Below are 27,699 nucleotides of genomic sequence, written 5' to 3' on the forward strand. Positions count from 1 at the left end.
CAAAAATTGATAATTTTTAAAATGAATGACTTTTCAAGAATTAGTGATTTTTGTTGTTTGGTATCATTTGTACCATGTAAGTAAATTTTTGAGAAATAGACTTTGAACCTTTTTGGTACTAACTCTCAAGGGCCAATTATTTTTTTCATTGGATTTATTTTCAATGCCACATTGGATGCCATCTCAACTTCAAAAAAGCGGAATCAGCTGGAAATCAGGGAATCGTCAAAAATGGTAATTCATGATAAATGGCCAATTAAAAAAAATCACCAAATTCGGCCAACCAAACAGAAATTTCAGCACCGATTCCTCTAATGCTAATGCGGCTCTAACATGAGAATGATTTTCGGGAAATTGACATTGATCCCAAACATCCCCTCACTAACTCAGGCAAGTTGCAAAAACCATATGTTTCATTGAAACCCGATTGGCTCTCAAGTCTGCTAGGTTTTGACTAGTTCTATCAATTTTTCAAAACCCTGAAAACTACCACCTTAAAAATTGGAATGCCTTATGGTTCCCCTGCTTGACGCCCTTGTCCCGATCTTATAACATTGGTTTATTACAAGAAAGAACCCTCTAATTAAGTAGATCGTGGGTGTCTGTAATTTACCCAAATTTACATCTGTTTATTAGTAAGCTAGTTTTTATGTTGTATAGTTACTACAAATTTAAGTACAAAGTCTCATAAATGTTATTTCCAATTTGTTGTATTTATGATATATAAAATAAAGTTTTTAGTTAATTATGTTAAATATTTTGAGTTCTAATTTTTTCTAATAATGGTATTCAATTTTCATATCTAATCAATCTTGTTCTAGATTTAATGAATAATATTTGCATTCAAGCATTATAAAACCAATTATGGATCTACATGTTCTGATATGATCCATTTTTGTCCAGTTTCTCATTGCTTGAAAGACCATCAAAGTTTTATATTTTTTATAATAAAAATTGTAAAAATGTATCTAAAGACAACATTCCAAGAAAGTCATTTTAAAGCCATTAATTCTTTTGGTGAACAATAAATACACAAACTTATTTAACATTACTAAGGTCACTTACACAGACTGCATATAAAAGTAAATTCCACTGCAAAATACAGATGTTTTTAACACCAATCCATTCTTCGCATCGAACCTTTCTAATATAAGCTAACTTCAAATTTCAAACCATGGTCTAGATTCCAGATATCAATTAAAATTATGGAATAATAATGTAAATAAGTCAATAAAATGAAAGGAAATTGAAAAACCAGCTAATTTCTATACATAATGAGTAATCACAAAAACCTCCACATCCCTATCCACCCATCGCATTTTTTGTTCTATCCTTGCATCTTTATTGTTTTCCTGTGGTCATCATCATCATCATTTTAGCATACTTTGAATGTCAACTAATGGTGAGAGATGAGATTGGTGTAGGCTTCATTTCCTACGTTATCTTCATGGATTTTATCCATGCTACTCCATACCTCGACATTGTCCTGAAGGGATACGATCAAAACGTACGATGGCAGTGAGTAATGTAATACAAGGAGATTACATGACATAATTTTTGAACATGCCAGAGTTGCATAATTTGCACTTTAGACTCAGTTTGGAAAGAGTACAATACAAATACGTAGAGTGAACATTGACGGAATACAAACCTTGAATTTTGTATTATTTTGTATGTAATTCCACACTATTGACGGAATTCGTAATATGTCACTATAGTTGCATAATATACGAAGGAATTCATACTCTGTCGATATATTATTATATCAATTTAATCAGTTTTTAAGCATCCGCCGGTATGAGTGTTTCATGGGTCACTTGTGGACTCATTTATTCCAACGGTATATATATATATATATATATAAATTTTAGCTTCTTAATTTTTATATTAAAAATTTGAGATTTGAGGTAATAAAGGTTTTTATATTAAAAATTGAGAGAGAAAGAGAGAGTGAGTGAGAGGTTAATGGTGGGTTGAAAACACCTGTATGTAGTGGCAAATATAAATTTTCAACTGAAACTAACATATGGTGGCGATTAAATAAATGCCATCCTAAAACGCCAACATTCATGGTTATGCACTTAGCTCAGTCCTTGTAAATTGAGATAGAGGGGACCTGGCCTTAATTACTTTCGTTTCAAAGCCTCGTAACTGTTTCAGAGGAGATATGGCCACATCGGGTAAGTTATAATTGACCAATTGAATAGTTCAATTTGAACTTGCTTTTGTGAACACCAACTGTTTGTTAGTAGTGCAAATTTGTATTATAGCAGAAACATCAAAAAATGTGTTCAGCAAGCTCCTTTTCTGGATTCATTCCCTGCTTTGGACTTACATGATGCTCTTTATGTATTGATCAGTGGGTCGAACATATCTCCAAACAAGGAGAAAAAAAACTTAGAATTATAGTAATATGCTACAATCTGGAAGCTCTTCAGGATTCTCCAACCAACAACTATATTTCTTTTAACCAAAAACATTCAAAACAGAAAAAACTTTCAGAACTTCAAAGACGAATTGTACATTAACAAACCTAGTACTCTGTTGTTGGAGTTGGAAAAACTTTCAAAACAAAAGAACTGATAATAAAAAACAAAAGAAAAAGAAATTCCATATAACTGGATTTATATGGAGATTATTTATGGTAGATGTTCCAAAAAGTGGCTTCACAAATTGTAAGTGCATATTGGGAGTTTCTTTATCTAATTACTTTATTCACTACCAGTGGAGAGTGGAAATAGACATGTGAAAACTGAACTAGTAATTGCACCCATGGGTTTGATAACCTCTTCCCTATGCCTAATTACACGTCTTGTTGATTGGCTCAGAATAACAGAAATAGGACCATCGCTAGAGTACTGTTAAGGGACGTTAATACCTTCAAACTCTTTTATTACCAATGTTGCCCATAGGTTCTATGAGTAAAACCAAAACCCAAGAGGTTAAATGAAAGGGCATTTATGTATGCTTGTATTTGGGCGCCTATACAAGGGCCCCTTTGTAATTTTTCTCAAGAGGTTAGATGAAAAGTCTCTTGGTGTGAACAGTAACACACTAAGCATTCTCGACACAACCTTTCTTCTCCTTTTCCTTCTCCTCCTCCTCCTTCACATCTCTAAATCTTCCTACTGTTCTAAAGATGATTAATCAACCTTCCATACTTACAATCAATCTTCACTAGTGCAAGCTGCTCAGTAGTAGATTTCGTTGAAATTTTTGAAACATGCTAGTAAAAGGTAAGGGGGTAACTTTCAACAAGTGTCCTTTATGTGCTTCAAGTTCTTGCAACATTCAAAAATAATATCGTTCTTCTCCTCAACTACATTGTTGGGGAAATGGGGTCACTGTAACTTTGGAGGAGAAGCTCTGAGGCGTGTTTGAAGACACTGTCTTTAGAACATTATTTGCCCCCACTCAGTATCACTGAGTTTGTCGTTGGGTTACAGGCAAATTCGTTCCCAGGATACAATAGAGCCTTGGGCGAGAATCTGCAACCAGCAAAGTTGAAGAGTCTTCAAAGAAACCTTCTGTAAGACTGTAACAGACCGGACTGAGAGAGAGAAAGTGAATTTCGAAATTGTGTGTTTTTGGAGTCTGATTCATGCTCCTTAAATAGTTTATGAAGAGGTATGAAGAAAATGTAGGTGTTGGTTTAGAGAAGGCACATTGAACAATCACAATTTCAAACATTGTGACTGCTTAAAAAGTAGTTAACAGTTAATGACTGTTAACTTTGAATTGTGCCTCATTGCGCCGCACACACGCGCATTGCACAGTATCAAACCCCCATACTCTCCTCTACTATTTCTAAGGATTATAATTCAGCTCCTATTAAAATACTAAAAACAAAGCTCATAATTTTCCAATGTGGGACAAGTTCAAAACTGGGCTTTGTAAGAGAAAAAACTAATTTTTCAATCAAGTGTGTAGGTGCAATTTCTCATGTAGAGATTAAAATCCAACATACTTTAGGTTTTATTTCAACATTAGAAAAAAGGTAATGGGGTGCTACACCTTGAACTTGTACCTACTTCCTACTTTCCTCACCACTAACCATAGTATATGGCTTTGATAGAGTGATATCATCCTTGGACAAGACATTTTGCCTAATAATGTTGTACTTAGGGTTGAGCTTTATCAAGAATTCGAAGACCCTATTTCTCTCCGCCAATTTTCTACACGTCTCAAAATCTTTTGTATTTTTCCAAACTACTGTCTCCATCGAATCTATCTCTTGCCAAAGTATTTTTAACATAGAGTAGTATACTACCAAGGGTTTCTCCCCCTATCTTAATTTGTTAACACCATTTCTCAACACATATGCCTTTTCACTTTAAGCAAAACTTCAAGTAATTTGGCCCAAACAAAATGTTTACCACTTCCATTTATCTAGATGAACATGTAAGTCCATTGACACCATGATTATTGGTCTGGAGTCCATGGCCTCGCACAAATATATAAACCAAACCAAAAAGGAGCCTTAAACTAGCTTCACACAATAATCGATCTGAAGTAGTATCAGAAAAGAGAAAATTTACCAACTTAATCATTATCTTTTTCTTTTTTGTTTTGGTATTTAACATGACCATTATCTGAATCACCTTTCACTATGATTAATCTGAACTTGTCACTATGCTAGGTTGAATCACACATCTTCTCATGGCAACTTCATTCATCTCATGAATAGCACAAGTCTAAACAGTTTTCTTCATGAAAAGTAGTAACAAGCCTCTTGCTTTTTGACCCACCTCCCTCTAGAAGGATGCAAGAACTGTTGCCTTTAACACCATAGCAAGCATTGCGTGGTAGGTCATTTCTGAGGAATGTCCTAATATTACCCTTGCCCATTTGACACTACACCTAGGCTAAGGTATAGCACATTGGTTCCAAAGAATGCCCTACTATACTCCCATGCCAGTGCATTAAGTATTACAATTGAAGGCAATTCTCATGTCGTGATAGCAATAATAATTAATTACTAAAAAATTCTCATCTCATTTTTGTGAATTTATGCTAATATCAATATGTGAACCATTTAGGATGCTAGAGAGATGTTTTAGCTTAAAAAATTAATTACTAAAAAATTAATTACTAAAAAATTCTCATCTCATTGAGTGCTTAAAAATTCATAGTATAGATCTTTTAGCTTTTGCACTTTTACATAGAAACTTTAAATAAATTAATGAAAGTCAAATATTGTTTATGCTTCATACTACTCTCTCATTGGTAGACAATAGTTTTTATGTTTGGATGTGATTATGGGTGTATAAAATTTGTAATAGAACCAAAATATAATATAAAATAGTCACATGCTAAAGATTTCTAAAAATGTAATGTGCTTTGGTTCAATTCTACTACTCTGGAGTCCACTTCATTCCTAGCCTTGTAGAGACAAGTAAAAATTTGAGTTGGAAAGCCATGCTTGAATTTAAATTAGGTTGAAAAGTAATAGTGACAAGATGCATACCTTATGCTCTTCAATCACAACTGAGTCTATGAGTAGAACTACACCAGGAGCCAGCCCATCAAAGTAAAATATGACCTGCCTAGGCATGGTTTCCAATAAGAACGTGCCATCCAACATCACCCAAGAATCCGCTTTCACAGTAACTCTATATCCACAAAATGTCAACAAACAACCAATTACATGATGGGCAATGCTGCTAGCCAAACAAGTCCTTTTTTCTTTTCCTTTTATAATCAAGCAAGCAAATCTTTTGTACAAGAATACTCCATCTAATTTAGGTAGGATCGCTGACAATACTTGCATGTGCACAAGGCTCCTATTCATAAAACTTAAAAGGAAAAACTTTTTTTACAATAACATTAACATGGAAAAGAAAATTTAAAACTTAGTTCAGAAAAAACAAAATGGAATTAAAGATTTTATATGGTATAACTGTATTTAATATTTACAGATGAAGGTATTTTTGTCAATTTCAAAATGTGCATTTTGGAGCACATTTATTATTGAGAGCATCTTTGATAAAAGATCAATTTTGTCATAATTAATTCCATACTTTCATTAACAAATGCCCTATTGCTTCATGGTTAAAAGGAGTATTTGATAAACTTGAGAGGTAGCATAAATATATGAACAAAATCTCAAGGGAGGTATAAATAATTTAGGGTAAAATATAAAGACCTCCCCTGAGTTTTCTGATAATCATATGAACCTCCATTGGATTTTTATTTTAACAAAAACCTCCCCAATAGTTTTAAAAAAATATGCAATTCCCTTTCTTCCATTAACTTCTTAGACAGAAAACACTTCTATACCATAGTTGTCAAGGCAAAATGTGTAGGCGATTAGGCGCTTTTCAAAGAGCGCCTCGACCAAACGCCAAGAAAAAATGCATTAGGCACATGCTTAGGGGACTGAAACACATATACAATTGCCTTTCTTCCATTAACTTTTTAGACGAAAAACATTTCTATACCATAGTTGTCAAGGCGAACCACCCAAGTGACTAGGTGCTTTTCAAAGAGAGCCTTGCGCATATGCCAAGAAAAAATGTATTAGGCACATGCTTAGGGGAATAAAACACATATATAATATACAATAATTATTAAATAAAAATAAATATATAAAATATAAAATATTTTATTGGTTGGTTTTAGTTTTTATAATAGGACATGTTGCATTTTATGTTTTTGTTGCAAGTAGAAACAAAATAATCTCAAGGGTTTCACTTTGACAAAAAAATTGAACTAAGGTAGAGGAGAGAACAACAGTCCTCCATCGTTTCGACACAATCCTATATGTCAAGGTGAGTTAATCAGTTTCCTCCTTCGTTTTGTTCTCTTTTTTCCACTGGTTTAAAACAATGGTTACGCCCATTTTTCTCCTCTTCCTTTTTGTTGGATAAAACCATTCTCCTTTCTTGGTTTGAATCATATTGTTGGACTAAAACAGGGGCTCCACCCCCTTCTTTTTTGTTAGACAATGTATGCCCTTAGCTACAATCAGATTGATGTACATATGTCATTTAGGTAAATGAATAAAGTATACAATTGATTCATGTGATTTGGTGTGTTTTTGTGTAATACCTTTAAACTGGACACTTGTGAGACTCATATTAGTTTATAATCTTCATAGCCGTTAGATAGATCTAGGGAGATTTATCCTGCCAAGGATAGCACTGATATGCCGCCAAGTTGGTTGGGTCTCAATTGCCAGGGTGAGACCTAAGGTACATGCAATGGGGGTTTTCTTGAAACCCTGAACCAAACCAAATTCCAGTATCTTGGAGATAGTTAGGCAAAACGGGAATATTACACCTGACCCCTAGACTCGATTATGGTACTACACTAGGTGTCGGGTTGGGATGTCTTTGATATGCCAATCAATGAAATTCTTAGAGGGGGTCAAAACTTGGGTATGTTAGAATAGTCCGAGAATTCATCTGAGTGGGTGATCATAGTGACTAGATCAACCTCTTTGTCAGACAAAGTGAATGATCAGGGAATACACTGATGGAAACCTAAACCATCGACAGTTGATTTCAAAAGTTCAAATTTGTTTTTTGCAAAATATATTTATATAGATATATATTATTCTTTCAAAATGTTTGCAAAAGGTTTTAATTCTTGAGATCCATGTAAGTAGAGAGTGCAGCACTGTACCTTGTAGTTGAGGGCAATACCTGATGGGTTAATCTTACATCTGCCCACAGTTCTTGGATTTTTATAAGGTGGCTGGACCCAAGAATCATTTAGTGCTAATGTTGGACCCATTAAGAGCCCATGGTGATGGACTCAGGGGTTCACTATCTCCTACAGTGAATTCAGCCAGGCCTTGTAACAAAGGCTGGGCTGAACCCATGTGGGTAATGTGCAGATCGATGTAAAAGTCCCATACCATACAAAGAGAACCAACTGGGCAGCAGGTTAAGGAGTAAGTGAGCACAGAAGCTTAATGAGCCTAAAGCCTAATTCGAACTATGCTTAAGTTAGTTAATGAAAAGGGGCAAGATCTGATTTATAATCTGATTAGGATTAGCTGAAGGATAAGATAAGTCTTATCCATTTAAGAGTCCAAACCAAAATATGAAATTTGGATCAAGAAACTCTCTCTTGATTAGATTAGGAGGCTGATCCAAAGAAGATTATAAATAGGGGGCCATTCCTCAGTTTTAGACATAGCAATCTGCAAAATTCTCTCATATTCTTGCCATCCCTACCCAGTTCAATCTCCACTTGTGGAATTGATCAAGAAAAGTTCTTGATATTGTTTCTTGGTTGAAGAAACAATCTGAAATTGTGCTCACTAGCCCTTATTCGTTTCTTGCTAAAGAATTCCGGTTCTTGCTGAAAAGCCATCCTACTGATCCTGCTTCACCACACTGTGTCATCTTCATTAAAAGCGGGTTTTGGTATTCTCTTTGGGCGTGAACACCTTCATTGGGAGTTAATACTACTTCGTATCAGGTATATCATGTACTTCCTATTGGTTTTAGATCTGGTCAGATTTTGTTTCAAGAATGATCATTGAAAATGCAGTTTTCTAAAATAGGGAATGTGATTCCCAAATGAGAGAGAGAGAGAGAGAGACTTTTGAAATTTCGCCCAACCTTCCTGCAGGGTTCGGCCATTCCTATGATGGATCTCTCATCCCTTCATCTTGTTCTTAAATTTCTTACGTGTTTTCCCTCATTATTGGTGTTTGAAACAAGGGCTCCATCCCTTCTTTTATTCACCATATTCTTCTTTAATTTTAGTTTTTTTCCTCATTATTGGTGTCCGAAATAGGGGCTTTGCCCCCTTCTTTTCTTCATATTTTTTCTTTTATTCTATTATTTTTTCACTAGCTTTTCTGGGGCTAGAACAAGGGCTACACCCCTTACTTTTCTTCTTCTATTTTAGTAATTGTTCTCATCAAGAAACACTACAAGAAACACAAACTCAAAAGTAAGTGCAGAATACATAAAACCAAAAAAACTAGTTCAAAAGGTGTAGGAATCCATCGACTTCTTAGTAATAAAATGCTTGTCCACTTTAATATGTTTTGTTCTATCATGTAGGGCTGGGTTAGCAGGAATGTTGATAGTAGCTTTATTGTCACAATAGAGTGACATAGAGTTGTTAACTGCAAAACCCAGTTCACCTAACAATTTTTTTTATCCACATGATTTCAACAACTCGATGAGACATAGCTTTGTATTTTATTTCAGCACTGGACCTAGCCACAACACTTTGCTTCTTACTTCTCTATGTGACCAAGTTTCCTCCCACAAAGGTACAATACCCACTAGTAGACTTTCTATCATCGACTGCCCTTGCCCAACCAACATTTATATACACTTCAACCTTCAAATGCCCCTGTTTCTAGAATAACAAACCAACTCCTAGGAACTTCTTGAGGTATCTAAGGATCATTTCTGCAGCTTCAAGGTGATTTGCATTAGAATTATGCATGAACTGACTAAGGACACCCACTACATAGGCAATATCAGGTCTGGTCATAAGAAAAATATGTCTCCCTACAAGTCTCTGGAACTTCTTCACATCTTTAATAACCTCCCCTTGACTGTCTTCTAGTTGTTGGTTAAGTTCAACGGGTGAATCAATTAGATTCACCCCTAACTTGCTTGTATCCTCTAATAGATCTATTACATATTTTCTTTGGGAAATAAAGATGCCCTTTTGAGAGCGGGCAACTTCGATCCCAAGGAAAAAAAAAGGGGCCTAAATCTTTCACCTCAAACAGAGTAGCTAAGGATTTCTTTCGCTTCTGTATTTTAGTCTTCTAGTCTCTTCTAACCACTATATCATCAACATACACAAGCGGCAATTTTTCCTTCACCTTTCTTCACAAATAAAGTATGATCTTATCGACATTATCTAAACCCCATATGGTGTGCAACTACGTGAAACTTACTAAAGCAGGCCAGAAGTGATTATTATAACCCATATAATTATTTTTTTAACCTACAAACCTTCTGCTCACTACCTTTGGCATAAAAACATAGAGGTTGAGTCATGCACACCTCCTCTAGGTCACCATTCAAGAATGCATTTTTAATGTCGAACTAGTGAAGTTCCTAATCAAATATTAGCTATCAATGAAAGGAGGATTTTGATAGAATTAATCTTGGCTACTAGAGCAAAGGTCTTTGCATAGTCTACTCCATATATCTGTTTAAACCCTTTTGCCACTAATATGTCTTTGTACCTTTCTACCATACCATCAGCCCTATGCTTCACTATGAACACCCACTTGCATCCTATTGGTTCATTTCCTTCAAGAAGATCCACCGATTCCTAGGTACCATTTTTGTGCAGGGCATTAATTTCTTCCTTAATTGCATCTGTCCATTCAGGTTTTGATAAAGCTTCTGTCACATTCTTAGAAACAAAAGCACTATCAAGGAACACATGAGATGAAAGTGAGATATGATCGTAAGACACAAAGTGAGAGATAGGATGATTACTGGTACAAAATCTAACACCCTTTCTCTTAGCAATAGGAACATCAAGTTCATCAATAACAGGAGATCAAATATCAAGAGGATCGGGCATGTCAATGGAAATAAGTGTACCTAGGTGAGGATGAGGATCTGCCTCTGCAGAGTCTGATGATGCTGGTTGCTATTTTAGGTTCCACGGCTCTTGAACTCTCTTGGCTCTTGTAGCGGAAAAGGAAGACATGAAATGCAAGAGGATCAAGAAGAGGAAGAAATTGAGCATGAGAGTGCTTCTCCTCAATCCTACTCTTCTCTTGAGGAGAAACCGAGAAAAAAGGTTGACTCTCAGAAGAGGATACATCCATGAAGACATAGTGCTTATGTGAAGTAGGATCATAACATCAATAACCATTTTGAGATAAAGGGTAACCAAGAAAAACACAAGGAATGACACAAGGGTCAAGCTTACCACAGGTAGGGGACAAGTCATTAACAAAGCAACGACACTCAAAGACACACATTGGAATAGGGGATAAAAGAGTCCAACGAAACAATAATTGATGTGGGGAGATATACTCTAGTAACCGAGATGGTAAACGGTTGATGATATATGCAATATACATAACGACATTCATCCAAAAGTGCTTTGGAACATGCATATGGAGTAATAATCCACAAGCCACTTCGAGAAGAAGTCAACTTTTTCTTTCAGCAACACCGTTTTGCTAGGGTGCCCTAACACAGGAGCTTCAATGAAGAGACCCACACAAAACAAAGAACTCTGTGAGATCACTATGGAAGTACTCATTTAAGTTGTCTAATTAGAAAATATGAATCTCAATTTGGAATAAAGTAAAAATCATGGGTTGAAAATCTTTTACAATCTTTGAAACTTCGTCTCTAGATCACATAGGAGAAACCCAAGTATGTCTAGAATAGTCATGAATCAAAGTAATGAAATACTTATATCCAGTCTCAGAAAATAGAGTAATAAGGCCCCGAATATCAGAATAAACAATATGAAACAAAAATTCAGATCTTTTATTTCTTAAGGAAAAGAACTACAATGTTTGATCAATTGACATGTCTGACATTGTAACTCACTAACTATCAAAGGCTTAAATAACTTTGGAAACATAAATTTAAATGACTCTAAAGAAAGATGACCACGATGACTATGCCATAAGTAGGCATGGCTCTCACTAGATGAACTTAAGGACTTTGTAGCCACAAGAGTGGCTTTATTTTCCAACACGTAAAGACCATCTGCCAAATCCTAGGTGGAGAATTGATAGGAAATTTATATACCGAAAGGAAGGAAGATGGTTCCTTGGCTGACTATGGTGGAGAATGATTCATCAGCTAATCTCACCTTATCTCTCCTAGAGAGGAGGTTATATGCCAAAAATAAAATTGACTTACTAGTCATGATTTGAGGTTCTAGAGTCAATTATTCAGGGGGAATCAGATGTATGAGATGATACATGGAAAGCAGTAGTGTTACCTAATGTAAAAACAAAGGAGATAGAAGGAGTAAGGCCAAAATCCATTTGGCGTACTGTCCTACCACATTAACTCCAAATGGTCACAAAAAGAGTTGACAATCTCTTCCTTGGGGTCAGAACCTGAGTGCCGTTCTTGATTCTACTGGGCTGGTTTCTTGCACTGATAAAATGTTGATTTCTTACTCAATTCCTGAGCCCGTTTAGGCTTCCCATGGTGGCCCCAACATATGTCTCTAGTTTGCTTGGACTTTTGACAGTGAGTGCACTAAAGCTTGTCCTTGTCATCCACTCTCTTCTATGAATCACCCTTCTTGAAAGAGCATTTGACATTTGAATTTGTACCTCCTTAGATTGCTAGTGCAATTGGCTCTCCCTCTACACAATTCATCACACTTCTTCTACTCTCTTTAGACTAAACCAAGGCATAAACTTCTTAAACTGAAGGTAAGTCCTCACTTCCTAAGATTTGTACACTAATAGACTCATATGTAGTATTCAACTCCAAAGGAAAGCAAGTACTCGTTGCTAGAAGACAAGTGACTTGTAGGTCTTTGCATCTTCAACACACTTCAAATTCACATTTTGATAATGATCCAGTTCCTTCTAGATTGATGTTAAATCTGAGTAGTACATTGAGATACTTCTGTCCCCCTACTTGCAAGTGGAGGATTTAGCTTGCAATTGTATATCTTTACATAGCGCCTCTACTCCAAATAGGTAGATTTTGCTTGTACCCATATTTCATAAGTTGTTTCAACCCACATAAATGCCTTGTGGCAGCATGGAAACCAAGAGCCATGACATCACCATGCAATTTTCTTGGCTTCACTTGTCATATTCAGCACTTCTAGTCTTTGGTTCCTTTACTTTACCATTAATATACCTTATTTTCCCCCTAGAAGTAATGTAGAGTTTAATTCCACTATACCATTCAAGGTAGTTTAGTCCAATAAAGGGAATTACAGCCATGGGGAAACTCATATCCATACCACCGCTCATTCTGTTTTCACCTCCTGAAACCCCAAAAGTTATAGAATTCTCAGAGGACATGGTTAGATCCACTTTTCAATTTGAACAAACAACTTAGGATCCCTCCTGACACCAAAAATAGTTCCTAGAAACACACCAAAGAAGCAGTCCACATGCACACACTTCAGTTTGGACACAATCTGAACACAGACCAGCACCAATTCTCCAAAAAAAAGATATCTTTAGATTGATTTCAGACTTGTACGGAATTAACAGTTTCAAAAAACTCTAATTAAACCAATTCTAAGCACATTAACCACCAGGAGAGACCCTCAGAATGCTCTAATTACACCAAAACTGGGAAATAACAGGTCATCCATGATCTACAGATATCCCCTTCTCAGATACAGGATCACACAATCCACAGTCTGAACCTCAATTTTTCTGACAGCATTCAGCAGACTTGCTTTATAGAGTTTTCACTTGGTACACAACCAAGATAAGAGAGAAAACAAAGGTAGAAAACTTGTACCAGTCATAGGTCAACTTTTCTGATCTCAGTCTAGAGAAGAGAGCAGGATGAAGAGGAAAAACCTTGTTTGATCTTCTCAAACCTAGTAGAACTGCTCTGATACCATCTTAACAGAGAAAGATCAATACGAAACAAGAAGGAAAGAGAGAGAGAAGAGAGAAGATAAGAGAGTTTTTTGGCAAAAAGAACTCAATCAGGTGGCCCAGACTATAATATTATATAGGGCGGCCATAATTAAAAGGGAAAAGACCCTTGTGCCCCTGCTGTAGTTAAAGTACATAAACAGTGACAAAAAAAGCTATTTTAAATAGAATAAGTTGACCCTAATGTCTCTAACTAAGCAGAATAAAAATATAAATGGAAAGTAAACTATTCCAACACTCTCCAACAGAGAGCTTGAGCTAGGCGCTGAATCTAATGGACCAATTCATGGAATATGCATTATCCGCCCAGACTATAATATTATATAGGGCGGCCATAATTAAAAGGGAAAAGACCCTTGTGCCCCTGCTGTAGTTAAAGTACATAAACAGTGACAAAAAAAGCTATTTTAAACAGAATAAGTTGACCCTAATGTCTCTAACTAAGCAGAATAAAAATATAAATGGAAAGTAAACTATTCCAACACTCTCCAACAGAGAGCTTGAGCTAGGCGCTGAATCTAATGGACCAATTCATGGAATATGCATTATCCGCCCAGACTATAATATTATATAGGGCGGCCATAATTAAAAGGGAAAAGACCCTTGTGCCCCTGCTGTAGTTAAAGTACATAAACAGTGACAAAAAAAGCTATTTTAAACAGAATAAGTTGACCCTAATGTCTCTAACTAAGCAGAATAAAAATATAAATGGAAAGTAAACTATTCCAACACTCTCCAACAGAGAGCTTGAGCTAGGCGCTGAATCTAATGGACCAATTCATGGAATATGCATTATCCTACTCTGCATTTTAGAGAACAAATTTGTTTGAAAATCTCAGAATAACTCGTTTGCATCTTATCGTTAGTGCCTAGCTCAGTAGCTCATTATTTTGCCTAGAAAATGATTGACAGGGAGTTCCTTGTTGGATGAAGGTGAGTTTCATTGATCCTTTGCCTTCTTACGGGAGATAAACACAACAGTTGAGACAGAACAACCTCAATTTTGGAACAAAACTCACCTTGCTCAACTCTTTCTTCATTGAAAGAATGTATATCTCATTTATAGCATCTAATACACAACAGCCTCGCCACCTGCTTCCCTCATACAGAAATCTCTCTCTCTCTGATCCAACCAACTTTCTTGTTCTCTATTTGTAGAACTTCTGGTTATACATGTTCACCCAATTAAGTGCATCAAACGCTCCTTCCTCTTATTGAACTATAATCATAATTTGCTTTATCTTTCTTCAAAATTTCAAGGATTAAACACTTACTTGCGTCCTATTTTGCTATAAATTCAGGTTCGTTAGCATTTCTATTTTTCTGTAAATACCACAAGACAGTTTGACAATGGGAAGGAAACACATGTTATCGCATTTTATGGCAGTTAGGCACAAAATAAACGCATCATTATGGCTTGAAAATGCCAAAGTTTTTCTACAAAATGATTGGTTTAACAGAATAAAGATTTGGTTTAAATAAGGAACTGATTAAACTAAGAAAACCAATGTTCGATTCTCATGTATTGTGAAATGAGAACTAATTTTGAAACCCTAAGCTTGGTTAATGGCATCCAAGAGGGCATTGGGGTTTGTGTGTTGCTACGTTGGGTGGGTAACACAGATCTAATTATATAAGCAGCATGGGGGGGAACTGAGCTCTCAATAGTGTGCTCTTGTACTCAGGATTGGCACAGGGGCCTGTTATCTCCCATGGATTCTTGATAAATTGTTTTATGGTCTGAAACAACAATCTTGCCACGGAGATGGTTGTCAGATTTCTTATAGCTAGTCAAAGCTCAAACATGTGATGTTGGGTTTTGAAAAGTAAATATCAGGCCATGTGAAACTGGAGGCAAAGATGGAATTTACCCCTAATGGTAGTTAGGGTACTTTTGTAACTTTAGTGTCAAACACTTAAAACTTAATAGAAGGGAGGTGATTATATATTTTTCAAATTTATAGGGGAGGTTTTTATTAGGGTCAAAATTTAGGGGAGGTTTTTATGATTGTTAGAAAACACAGGGGAGGCTTTTATATTTTACCCAATAATTTATCTAAAGAAAAAGAAGAAAAACAGGCATGAGAAGGAAAATGAAATTTCCAATACCTTCCAATGATTTTCTTTGTAGTTTCAAAGTTAGGGTACTCTAGTCTCAGTGCGGCATTGATTTGACATGATTCTTGATCAGCACCCCAGACCCTCAAAAACGCAGAGATGATATAAGTAGAACGTGGTGATACACTATCTGTAATATCTTGTTCCAGTCCTTGCCAATCCTCCGTCCGATCCAAAGTAACACAATAGTTCTTTCCCGAGTATGGCTGCACTCCTTCATAGTAATTTGATTCTGTAGCAACGAATCCATTGCAAGCATGGAGATTCCAAAATGACAGCCCTTCACGGAAATCGTGGTTTAGAATGATGTTGCCTCCCGAACTTATAGGGGAACCAATCCTGTTTCTGATCTTTTTCTGCCATTTAAAGCAAAAGTAATGAAGTTCACGATGAGAAACATTGAAAAGAAAATGGAACAAGTAAGGTTTAATGGTAGAAGCTTGCTATTACTGACATCCAAATATATGTTGACAATATAATGTGGAAAGTTATAAATAGGCTCCCATCAAAGCTATCATGCCACAAAGGTGCTAACTTGCCCATTGGTATGGCCTCTGGAATCATCATTAGATGGTTATGGGTGTGAGTTTACTTTTGTCCCAACATGGTTTTCCTGCAGTGCTAAAACCAAGAATCCTGACCATGGATTTACAATTATAGTTCACCTAATTCAACATGCTATGAAAACAATGCATTGAAAGACTTTGATCTCATTGTTTTAGCGCATTGCTAAAATGACGTTATAGCAGAAGTGGTTGGTAAGGGTTTGGGGATAGGCTGCTCTCTCAAGTCTAGCCCCATGGAAAACGACATCATACTGAAAACTGTCCTTTAATTGGGACTTCAAGTATAATATCAAAAGACTATATTATCAAGGGGATTTTATTGTTCAGTCCCCCTCAGAAATCCTAATGCGTTTGTACAGTTTTGAATGAAATGAAAAAATCTGAGAGGGACTGAACTATAATCAGTAGTTCAGACCAGAATCATAATTCACAGGGGATTTGGATTGGTCAGAACATTTCCGTATCATATTTTTCCCTTAAGCATAATTTTTACCTTGGGCTGTTTTTGGTTTGAAAGGAAAGGTTGGCAATTTTTGTATAGGTTCCCCTAGCTTTTCTTTCAAACCAAACACAACCTTAGGGAGTTAGAAAGGTCACCAGTTCTTGGTACCCAAGTCTTACAATGCCTACAAGAACTATGAATTTAGATCAATGATTTTATATATAACCACGCGTTTCACAAATCTGCCAATTTCTCTATTGAAAAATTGATTAGGTTTGAAAAAAGAAGCCAATAAAGATGTGTACCTCCTGTTCATTGAGACCGGAAGAATAGATCATAACTGGACTTATTAGCAGGTTCACTCCAGGGGGAGGCCCTTCAAAATCAATATAAACTCTGCCAGGTATAGACTCTAACAAGAATGTGCCCTCCAACTTTTCCCACTCGTCCATTGATGCATTGACTCTGCAGTCAGAAAATGTTATGAAGAAATTCCAATGAGGCCATTATTATTATTACTATGTAAAAGGAATTGTTGCTACCTTCTTATTAGTACAAATTTACGTCCTTCTGGTGCCCATATCGTTAGTTGGGCTTGGACTGAAGATAATCCACGAACAGGACCCCAAACTCTAACATTAGTAGACACAGTATAAGTAGTACCTGCGGAGACACTTTCGGTGATATCTCGTCTCAGACCTTGCCAGTAGCTATTCCGATTAAGAACAACACAATAATTTTTTCCTGCGATCGGCTGCACTCCTTTATAATAATCTGGACTTTTAGGAACATATCCGCCACAGTTATCGAGCTCCCAGTAATGTAGCCCATCAGAGAAATCATGGTTTTCGATGATACTGTCTCCAATACTAATAGGCAAATTGATCACGTTCTCATTCTTTTTGTGCCACGGAAATACAAAATGAGTGAAATACTGAAAACTACGAGGGGAATCAATATCAAGAAGACATCAAAACAACCTAGAATCAATATACACTTGTAGTTATATTAGCAAGGGAAGCAATGTATGAACAAGTGGTCTGTGCTGTGGCCAGTACAGCGGACTATCCACGGTTGCTGCATGCTAGAGGTAACCATCCACTGATGGACAACATGCCAATATTTAAATGTGCACACATCATGTTTAGAATTCTTTTAGCGACCCTACAGAGACATCCTATATGAATTGATTCAATCCAGAGTTCATTAAATGTTAGGACATTGAGACTTGGCTAGTGAACAAAACCAGCTTAGCCCATCAATGTGACATTTGTTTCCTCCAATTTGAATCATAACAAGAGTAAGGACACATGGAGCTAGGGGAATACTTTTATTTTTCGATTAGGAATGCAGGCATCGTTTTAAACACTCCACAGATGGATGCCTAGCCAGTTATATAAGGCTTGAAATTTATTTTTCAGGCTGAGTTTCAACCTGATTGCATGTCCATTGATTGATTCGAGGATTCTTTTTTCAAGCCACTTTTGCTGAGACAATGTTTTAGCACTGCACTGAAACAAGAAAATCAAAGCCTTTGATGTATTGACACGGCGCCACCTTGAATGAGATGAAGTGACGTCTTGGTGTAGCCATAGCAATAAATCTAGGGCCATGATTTTTGATTTTAACCCTGTGCAGCACTAGGACTCTGTCAATACAATAAAATGGGTATACAGAAGCACTTGAAACCTCAGTAAATGGAATCTTTTCCAATTACATGTCCATCCTCTCCCAGCAGTAAATGGTATCCCACATTCAAAAGGCATGTAAGGGATTCTAATCTCTATAAGGACCCTGTTTCATAAATTGTTATTAATCATCCAAATATTTACGATAATGCCACTACATAAGACGAAAAGCAATAATGACATTTGCCTATCACCCTATGTTATATTTTCCATTAAATATTCAAATATCTACAATTATGCCACTTATAAAACAAAAATTCTCTCTCTCCCGCCTCTTCCCCTCATTATCTCTCTCTTTCATTCTCTCTCACACTCTCTCTCACCATCTCTCCCCCTCTTTCCCACACTCTCTCCTAGGGCTGTAAACAGATTGAATTTAGCAAAATCCAAACCTAATTTGAAATCTGATTGGATTTGAAGACCTCAATAAGAACAGGCACAAAGAACAAAAGAGAAAACAAAAGAAAAACATACTAGCGATGGGAGGCAGATATGTGAGAAACAAAAAGATAATTAAAAACCGGATGATGAGTACAGCTGTGTCAATGGAAAATGAAACTGGAGGAGGAATCGGTACCTGTCTGTGAGTATACACTTGTATGATTAGTGGTCATTCAATAGCAATCCGTATTGGAGGAGACGAAAGTTTTGGACACAACTAAAACCATAGGAATGGGATCATTAACTAGAACTGGAAGAGGAAACACAAGAGGTGGAGGAATTTTGGGTTGATTACAAGTGCCCTAGTACCACGTTAATGGTCATGCTATCCTGGTTTCAGCCCTAGGGTTGAAGAAAAAGAGGAGCAAGAGAGAAAGAGGAGAGAAGAAGAAGAATGAATGAGAGAAAGGTCGAGGCTTGATAGAAAAAGATCACCCCTCAGCTGACCAGATATATTTATACGTTTCTAAGAATCCCTAATTAAGTATGGGGCACCCTACTTAAACTGAAATAAAGTAGACAAAACATCTTTTAATAAACCAGCCTATAATGACTAAGGGCCCGTTTGGTTCATGGGAATAGGGTTTGGAATCGGAACTGGAATGACCCATTCCAATTCCAGATGTTTGGTTGGGCGGAATCGGAATCCCATTCCCATTCCTAGTGGAATAGCATTCACCCATTTGAGGGAATGGTCATTCCCTTCCCCTCTCTTGGAAATTAAATCCCATTCCAGCTGATTCCAATTCACATTCTTATTCCAGTCTGAACCGGACTATTGGAATAGGCCATTCTGATTCCGACTCCAATGATTTTTTATTTAATTCCAGTTGTGAATCAAATGAACCCTAAAATATCCCTCTGCCAACTGTTCCGGTTGTGGCAGCTACAGAGTTCTGTAACTTGGTGTCTCTCTCATTTTTTTTTTTCTCATTTTGGGTCAGATTCCCAATCGTCGTGAGCAAATCCACTATCATCACTGCCACCAGCAGCCACTGACAATACCAGCAATGAAATTCCACAACCACCATTCAGACATACTCTGTACTACTACACTGAGCCTCACCTGAACAACTCAGACACAATTCAAGCATGAAATCTGTACTACTACACTGAGCCTCACCTGAACAACTCAGACACAATCCAAGTATTATTTAGGGAGTACCAATCAGCCCAGCTCAGAATTTACTAGCCACAAAGTACAGGGGGAATGCATCCTGACCGTGAATTGATGCCAAATTCACAGGCAGGATGTGGTTTATAGGGGGGAGGGCTAGTTGTAGGGGGTGGCTGAAATTCAGAATTCTGCATCGTGTGTATTCGTACTTTTTCCTATTATTTATTGCATTTTCCCCTGTTTCCTATGACATCACCAAAACTTACCAATAACTCACAGGTCTGTTTCTCTTGTCTGGACATCATCCGCCTGACTAAAGAAGAAGAATGTGTAGAGAGGAAGATAGTGAGAGCTGAATTGTAATTTTGCTGTCTTGTCGTACCATTAATTTTCTATTCTTTATATGTACATTACTTATTGCCTTATAAGGATAGGAGTGTCCTTTTGCATCTTTTAATATAAACATTTATTGCCTTATAAGGATAGAAGTGTCCTTCTGCATCTTTCAATATAAACAGTCAAGTCATTAGAGACACCCCAAATCTTCTGTGCTCTCTCTCTCTCTCTCGTATGAGAACAGGTTTAGTGTGGGAATTAATTTGGTGAACCAAGACAAATAATCGAGTTACTGCTCACGGCTACTGTGGACGCGAGTTTGTTCTATTTGGATTTGATCTCAGACTGTTCTCTTATATTCAGCATCAAGTTGGGTTTATTTCTCAACCTGTTCGAACTGGCATATCCTTCTTTCTTGGACTGTTCTGATCGAGACAAGAAATCTGGTTTTTCTAGACTGGGATGCCATTCAGGTCAGTTTTTCGGGGTTTTCTTTCAAATAACTAATTCGTTTGCTCTAAATATTTAGATCTGGTGTCGCCCTAGGCTGTTGGTTTGCTAGGGTTTTGATCCCTCCCTCTATTTGGTTCGTCTGTGAATTGTTGAGATTTTTGGGTGCAAGGGCATTTTTGTCCTTTTTGTTCTTTTATACGTTTGCATTTGGGTGCCTATAGCAGACCGTAAGAGAGTGTTCAAGGGAGTAATCCTATATTTGCAACTTAAATCAAATTCCTGGGGCAGATTCATCCGTTTGAGCAGACAAGGTAAGACAGATTTGTTTCCCAGAAGAACCAACTTCCGGTGGCTGGAACTCCATCCAAATTTTGGACTGGGCTGTTCCACCTAGATTGAAACCCCGCCATAGTAATCTCACGCAAGAAGCCTTTCCATCACTCCAAGTCAAAAGCAAAATCATAAAATCTGGAGGGTCTGCGTTTCTTTCAATTGCACATCAGGGAAAGCCATTTGGAAACTAGAGTTTGGCTTTCGTCTGTACGAAAACACCTGCATTAAGTTGGGATGAAGTTGAAGCCGGACTGTCTGCAAATTTGCATTCTGAATCCATGTTGAAACTGCGCCCTTTTGAACAAAACAAAGCAGTTGGCTTTGCCCCTTCAGAGGACTTGATGATCTCTTGGACCAATCTGAAAGCAATCTTCGTCTTTGGTGACTGGGTTCAAATTGAACGCTTGTGGCCAAAGATTGATGCAGCCCCTGATCAGTTGAGGTTCAACGGTTGGCTCGAGTTAAGAGGGCTTCCATTCCACCTTTGGACGAAGGAAATCTTTTCTCTGATAGGAGACACCTGCGGAGGTCTTGAAGACAAGATCCCCGATCTTTGAATTTCTCTGAGTTAAGTTTTGCCAGAATCAGGGTGAAAAACTGTGGTATTCATGCCATCCCTCATTCAATCCCTGTTCTGGATAGAAACATCTGGTACTACATCTCTGTGGAGGTGGAGTCAGTTCATCCAAAGGTCTCTCCTCCACATGGCACTTCCACCTTTGTTGCTCAGAGATCTGGCCGCAGCAGAGGCATGCACAGAGAAGTCGGAAAGTCGGTGGTGGCTCCTCGTGAATCTCTGCAGGAGCTCTCCTCCAAATCTACAGGCATAGTGGAGCTCAAAAGACGTGAAGAGGTTGGACATTGCAACCCCTTATTAAAAAGTCTCAAATCTCAAAAGCCCCCCCTAATTCCAGGATTGCCAATTTTGTCCCAACTCCCAGCCGGTTTGAAAACTTGGGCTGCTCTTCTCAATCCCAAGGCCCACGTAAGTCTTCCAGCCCATCTAGTACCCTAAGCCCACCAGCAACCTCCACTTTCAGTCAGGCGGTTCAACTCCTCCCTGTTCAGGTCAGCATCTGGGTAAGGTTTTCATGGCTCCAACTCCGTCCGTGAGCTCTGGCATGCCATCCGCCGGTGAAGAAGACACAGAGGACGACCCTCAGCTCGTATGCTACTGAATTAGATCCAGACCCTCGTGAGTTCACTCTTAAAAGAGTTAAAGACCTGTTTGCAGACAAAGGGAGTCGGGGATGTGTGGAGATTCTCGAACAGACCCAGTTAATCTATCCAAGCTACGGAATGTCTTCAGAATCAGACCCCCTTGTTCGTAGACAAGGGAGAGATTCGTCACCCTCCTTTACTGATCAAAACCATAAATCACACTCAGGGAGTTCCCCCGCCTCCCATTTGGTTCTGTCTTCTATTCAGCTTCCTTTTTCTTGCTCTGCTTCTACTTCTCACTGTATTCTTTCCCCTTCCACTCTTTCAGGTTCAAATGAGTTGCCATCCCACCCAATGCAGATCGTTCCAATTCAGACAGCTGTTCCACCAAGCAGTGGCAGGAAGGAGACACAGAATTTGGGAATGAACAATATAGCCGGAACTTTGGGAATTGTGAGAAAAGACGAGGAAGATGAAAAGGAGAGAATCCTTAATAAAGAGGTGACTGAATCTGGAAAGGCCCAGAAGAAGAATAGAGAAAAAGGTCCTAAAAAATGAACTAAAAAGGCTTCAGTGGGGTATAAGGGATCGTTTCTCAAAAGGAAATAGTATGAATAAGGGGAAATCCATCAAAATGACCCAGTGAAGATACTAAGTTGGAATTTTAGGGGTTTGGGAGGTCAGCTCAAAAGAAGCTTAGTGAAAGAAGCATTGAAGAGAGAAAATCCAGATATAATTGTCCTTTAGGAATCAAAAAAAGAAGTCATTGATAGAAAACTTATGAAAGCCATATGGGGAATAAGGTGTAGAAAATGGACTGCTGTTCCAGCTGTGGGGTCCGCTGGAGGTATAATTCTAGCATGGAACGAAGGTGACATTTCAGGCTTGGAGATCGACAGAGGTGAATTCTCAATCTCAGTTATGTTCACTAATATTAAAGATGACTTCAGCTGGATCCTCACTGGTGTGTATGGTCCTAACTCTCCTTCCGATAGAGTGAGGTTTTGGGCTGAGTTGGAATCCCTGCATAAGGAGGAGGACATTCCATGGTGTTTAACAGGTGATTTCAATTTCACCAGGTTCAGTTCAGAACATTCTATTGGTAGAACCCCAACCAGAAGCATGAGAAATTTCTTTAATTTTATTGACAGACACAATCTATGTGACCTACTTGTTACCAATGGACTTTTTACCTGGTCAAATATGCAAGAAAATGCCATCAGCTGCAGACTTGACAGATTTTTATTATCTCAGGATTGGTTGGAGAGATTTCCAAATCTGTGCCAAGAACTTCGTCCAAGATGTACCTCAGACCACTGGCACATATTGCTAGCACCAAAAGAATAATTAAAAGAAAGTCCCCATTCAGATTGGAAAAATTCTGGCTACAAGACAAGGATTTCAGTATAAAGGTTGGAACATGGTGGGAAGACTGCAGAGGGTTGGGCTGGATCCAGACTTCTTCAGAAACTAAAAGCTTTGAAGAAAAATGTTAAAGCTTGGGGAAGAGAAGAAAAGAATATTTTCGGAATTAGAGGACTTGGACAATAAAGAGCAAAATGGGACCCCCAATGCCTTAAACAGAAATAAAGGAGCAGAATTAAGAAAGGAATGGGAGCAACTAGTTGGAAGGGAAGAGATCTATTGGAGACAAAGATCAAGAGTGAGATGGTTGAAAGAAGGGGACAATAATTCCAGATTTTTTCACAACTATACCTCAGGAAGAATTTTATTTCTAAGCTCAATCTTAATCAGAGAGAATTGGAGAATCCTAAGGAAATTTCTGAAGCTTTCCTTTCTTTCTTTAAAAACCTTTACTCCAAGGATAGTGAAAATAAATTCACAATACTTAATTGGGATGGCACTACCCTTTCAGCTGAAAAGAGGGATTGGTTGGAAAGATGTTTTGAAGAGGAAGAAGTCAAAAAGACCATTTTCAGCATGGACGGTGATAGGGCTTCAACGCTGGATGGCTTCCCTATCCTTTTCTTCCAAAAATGTTGGGAAATTGTAAAGTCAAATCTCATGGAGTTTTTTAGAGACTTTCATTCAACTGCCATTTTAACAAGGGCCTTAACTCTATCTTTCTCTGCCTCATCCCTGAGAAAGGGGGAGATTTGGAAGTTAAAGAATATAGACCCATAAGTTTGATTGAGAGCATATACGAAATTTTGGCGAAGGTTCTGTCCGACAGATTTAAAGAAGTCCTTGAAGATCTAATTTTCCCAAATCAGTTTGCTTTTGTTAAAGGAAGACAAATTGTGGACAACACTCTTATTGCAAATGAGTGTGTAGAAGACAGAAAATCCTCTGGGATCCCGGGGGTCCTTGTGAAACTTGATCTTGAGAAGGCATACGACAAAGTGGATTAGGTCTACATTCTTTATTGCTTAAGGCTAAGAGGTTTTGGGAGAAACTGGATTAGGTGGATTCAAGGGTGTATTGGCTCTCCATAGTTTTCAATATTGATAAATGGTGAAGCGAAAGGTTATTTCAAGGCAAGTAGGGGTCTAAGACAAGGTTGCCCTCTTTCCCTTTTTTTTTTCACTTTGGTGATGGATATATTTATTTCTCTCTTTAACAAGTCAATTCTTTTCAACTTGGTGAAAGGTTTTGAAGTGGGTAGGGATAAACTTCACATCTCTCACTTATAGTTCGCCGACAACATAATCCTATTCTTAGATGCCTCTATAACCAACATCACAAACATTAAAATTGTAATTGAATGTTTCGAGATTCTCACCGGTATGAGAGCTAATTTCTGCAAAAGCAGTATTGCGGCTATCAACTTAGTGGAAGTGGATCTCTTAGAAATTTTCAAATCATTATTGGGGTGCAAAGTGGAGAATTTCCCCATTACCTACCTTGGGATGCCTCTTGGAAGGAATCCAAAATCCCTCACTTTTGGAGTCCTGTGTTGGAGAAATGCGAGAAGAAACTATCGACTTGGAAGAAAGTGTTATCTCTCCAAAGGAGGTAGGCTTACTCTCTTAAAGGCCTCCTTATCAAATCTGCTGGTCTACCTTCTCTTTGTCTTCTAGATTCCGACCAAAGCTAGAAATCATATTGAGAAGCTTCAAAGGAATTTTCTTTGGGAAAGTAGTGGATATAAGAGAAACCATTTAGTCAGCTGGAAACAAGTATGCAAACCAAAAGGGGAAGGTGGTTTGGGTATTGGACAACTTAAAGAGAAAATTTCTCTCTTCTAGGCAAATGGCTCAGAAGATTTCCAAAAGAACCTAATGCTCTTTGGATTGCTGTCACCTCAAGTAAATATGGACAAAACACAAACGGGTGGGATTCCAATCTCCATTTGAATAGAATAAAGGCCATCAATCCTTGGAAAGGTATATGTTCCATTCATACTTTTTTCTTTCCTTTTATAAGGTATAAAGTGGGAAATCGTTCTAAATTTAAATTCCGGAAAGATCTTTGGTGGGGGGAATCAACCTTGGATGCCTCTTTCCCTAGGTTGTTTAACCTTACCCTTGTCCAAGAAGCCTCTATTTTTGATTGCCTCCCAAACCAGTTCGCTGAGAATTCTTTGAACCTCCACCTCAGAATATTCCCAAGGGACTCGGAGATTTCTGATTTAATAGCTTTAATCCAAACACTCAAAGATGCCTATATATCCCCCTCTCATTCTGACACCCGAATATGGACCCCTCACCCAAATGGCGAATTCTCTTCTAAGTCTATGTTCAGGGCTTTGACTGCTAAAGATCAGCATCCCTCTTTTCCTTGCAAGAAAATTTGGTGCAGTCACATCCCCTCAAGAGTTTTCTTTTTTGTATGGGAAGCCTATCTCTAGAAAGTTAATACTTGTGATCTCCTTCAGAAAAAGCTTTTGGGAAGATCCTCCATTTCTCCTCGTGTTTATATTTTATGTCTCAACGAGAGTGAATCTGCAGATCGCATCCTTCATTTTAGCTTCACTCAAAGGATTTGGTCCCATTTCTTGAATATGGCAGGGTATAGCTGGGCTTTTCCAAAACACATTATGGACAACTTGAATCAATGGCAAGGAATAAGGCTTAGCAAAAGGGGTGAAGTCTTTTGGCAATCAGTGCCTCATGTAGTAATGTGGGGCGTTTGGGATGAAAGAAAAACCCATATCTTTGACAATAAAAGCAGAACCTTAGAGGAGTTAATCTCAGATATTACCTATCTTTGCATCCTTTGGTCGATGAATTCAGATCTATTTAAAGGACTTTCACTCAATGATATTATCAGAAATATTCATCCTTTCTGTTTCTACCTCATCTTCAACAAACTCTCTTGAGGCATCCCGTTCCCATCAGTGAAGGTGTGATAACCCTTAATTTTGATAGTTGTGCCTTAGGCAATCTGGGATTTGCAGGTATTGGTGGCACAGTAAGGGACGAAAGGGGCAATATCTGCTGGACTTTTAGTGGCCCAATCAGTTGGGCCAACTCCACAAAGGCTAAAGTGATGGCTGCTCTCACCGGAATCAGGATAATTAAGAATTTGGGTATTCAGAATTTGATCATTGCAGGTGATTTAGCAAATACAATAAAATGGTTAAGAGACAAAAAAGGGCACCCCTGGACTTTATCACTATCTGACTGAAGTTTGGGATTCTTTGGATGGATTGAATGTTAATTTAGTTTGGATTCTTAGGGAATACAATCATACTACAGATGGCCTAGCTAAATTTGGTGTGTATTTGGAGCATTTGTATAGTGACAAGCTTCCTCCTTTGTTTTGTAACTTGCAGGGTTCCCCCCCCCCCTCCTTATTCTCAATAAATCTTGGTTAAATTTTCTCAAACAGAAAAAAGAGAGTGAACAGTAACTCTCTCTTCTCCATTCGAGCCTTTCTATCTTCTTCTCTTCTCTTCTCTTCTTTTTCTTTCTCAATAAAACTTAGATATTGTAACTTGGTATCAGAGCAACTAGAAGATCATAGGAAGTCTTTCTCTATTGGTTTTTGCTTGGAGGGTGAGCTGTTGACATCAAACTGCTACTGAATGACACCAATAGTCTATACAGGTGGCAGTGACAATCTCTAAAAATTGTATGGTTTGATTCACCTTGATTTCAGATGAATTTTGGTATATGTCTCGTTGACGTTTGATGCTTTTTTTATGATTTGTAGTGGGCTTTCCAAATGAAAAATCTCAAAAAATTCCAGATCTGGTTTTGAGGCTTGTTTCTCTTGTTTGATGGGTTTTTATTCTTCCAAACCTAGTTCTTCTAGGGCAGTTTATATTTGGAATTATGGGAAGTGGTCCCATTTTTTTCTAAACCTTAAAAATTTTTTGGAGGAGTTTTTTTCCCCTCTATTTTACTACCAACCAGCTTTTCGGCCCCTTTTCTAGCTTTTAACCGAGTTTGATCCTTCCTTTTTGGGTTTTTGTATTTTGGTTGGGTGTTGGGGTGCTCCTTGGTTGTCGAGATAGTTGTTTGTGAGGTATAGAATCACCAAAAGATGTACAAATGGATTCTAGTGTGTTTCTTGGAAATGTT

At 37.7% G+C, this 27,699-nt stretch overlaps 1 protein-coding gene and 1 long non-coding RNA gene across 4 annotated transcripts in view; one reads left to right on the forward strand and one right to left on the reverse strand.

Annotated features, from left to right (window-relative positions):
- Nucleotides 1–1,012: 1,012 nt before the first annotated feature.
- LOC148852509 (uncharacterized) overlaps nt 1,013–27,699 on the reverse strand; it is a 70,380-nt gene continuing 43,693 nt past the window's right edge. For 2 of the 3 annotated variants that reach the window (XM_088942872.1, XM_088942873.1), the window contains exons 7-11: nt 17,224–17,579; nt 16,987–17,146; nt 15,665–16,029; nt 5,468–5,612; nt 1,013–1,486 (exon numbers count right to left, since the gene is read on the reverse strand). In XM_088942872.1, the coding sequence (XP_088798998.1) occupies nt 1,397–1,486; nt 5,468–5,612; nt 15,665–16,029; nt 16,987–17,146; nt 17,224–17,579 (1,116 nt within the window). In that variant the 3' untranslated portion in view covers nt 1,013–1,396. The remainder of the gene's footprint in view (nt 1,487–5,467; nt 5,613–15,664; nt 16,030–16,986; nt 17,147–17,223; nt 17,580–27,699) is intronic. The other variant, XR_016098757.1, reaches the window with a different exon arrangement.
- Nucleotides 20,417–27,699, forward strand: part of LOC148852510 (uncharacterized) — a 30,244-nt gene continuing 22,961 nt past the window's right edge. Inside the window, exon 1 of the long non-coding RNA XR_016098758.1 lies at nt 20,417–20,736. This is a non-coding gene — a long non-coding RNA (uncharacterized LOC148852510). The remainder of the gene's footprint in view (nt 20,737–27,699) is intronic.

This window comes from Nelumbo lutea, chromosome 5 (genome assembly GCF_056320005.1).
Source record: "Nelumbo lutea isolate HS-2025 chromosome 5, American lotus-T2T, whole genome shotgun sequence".
NCBI lineage: Eukaryota > Viridiplantae > Streptophyta > Magnoliopsida > Proteales > Nelumbonaceae > Nelumbo > Nelumbo lutea.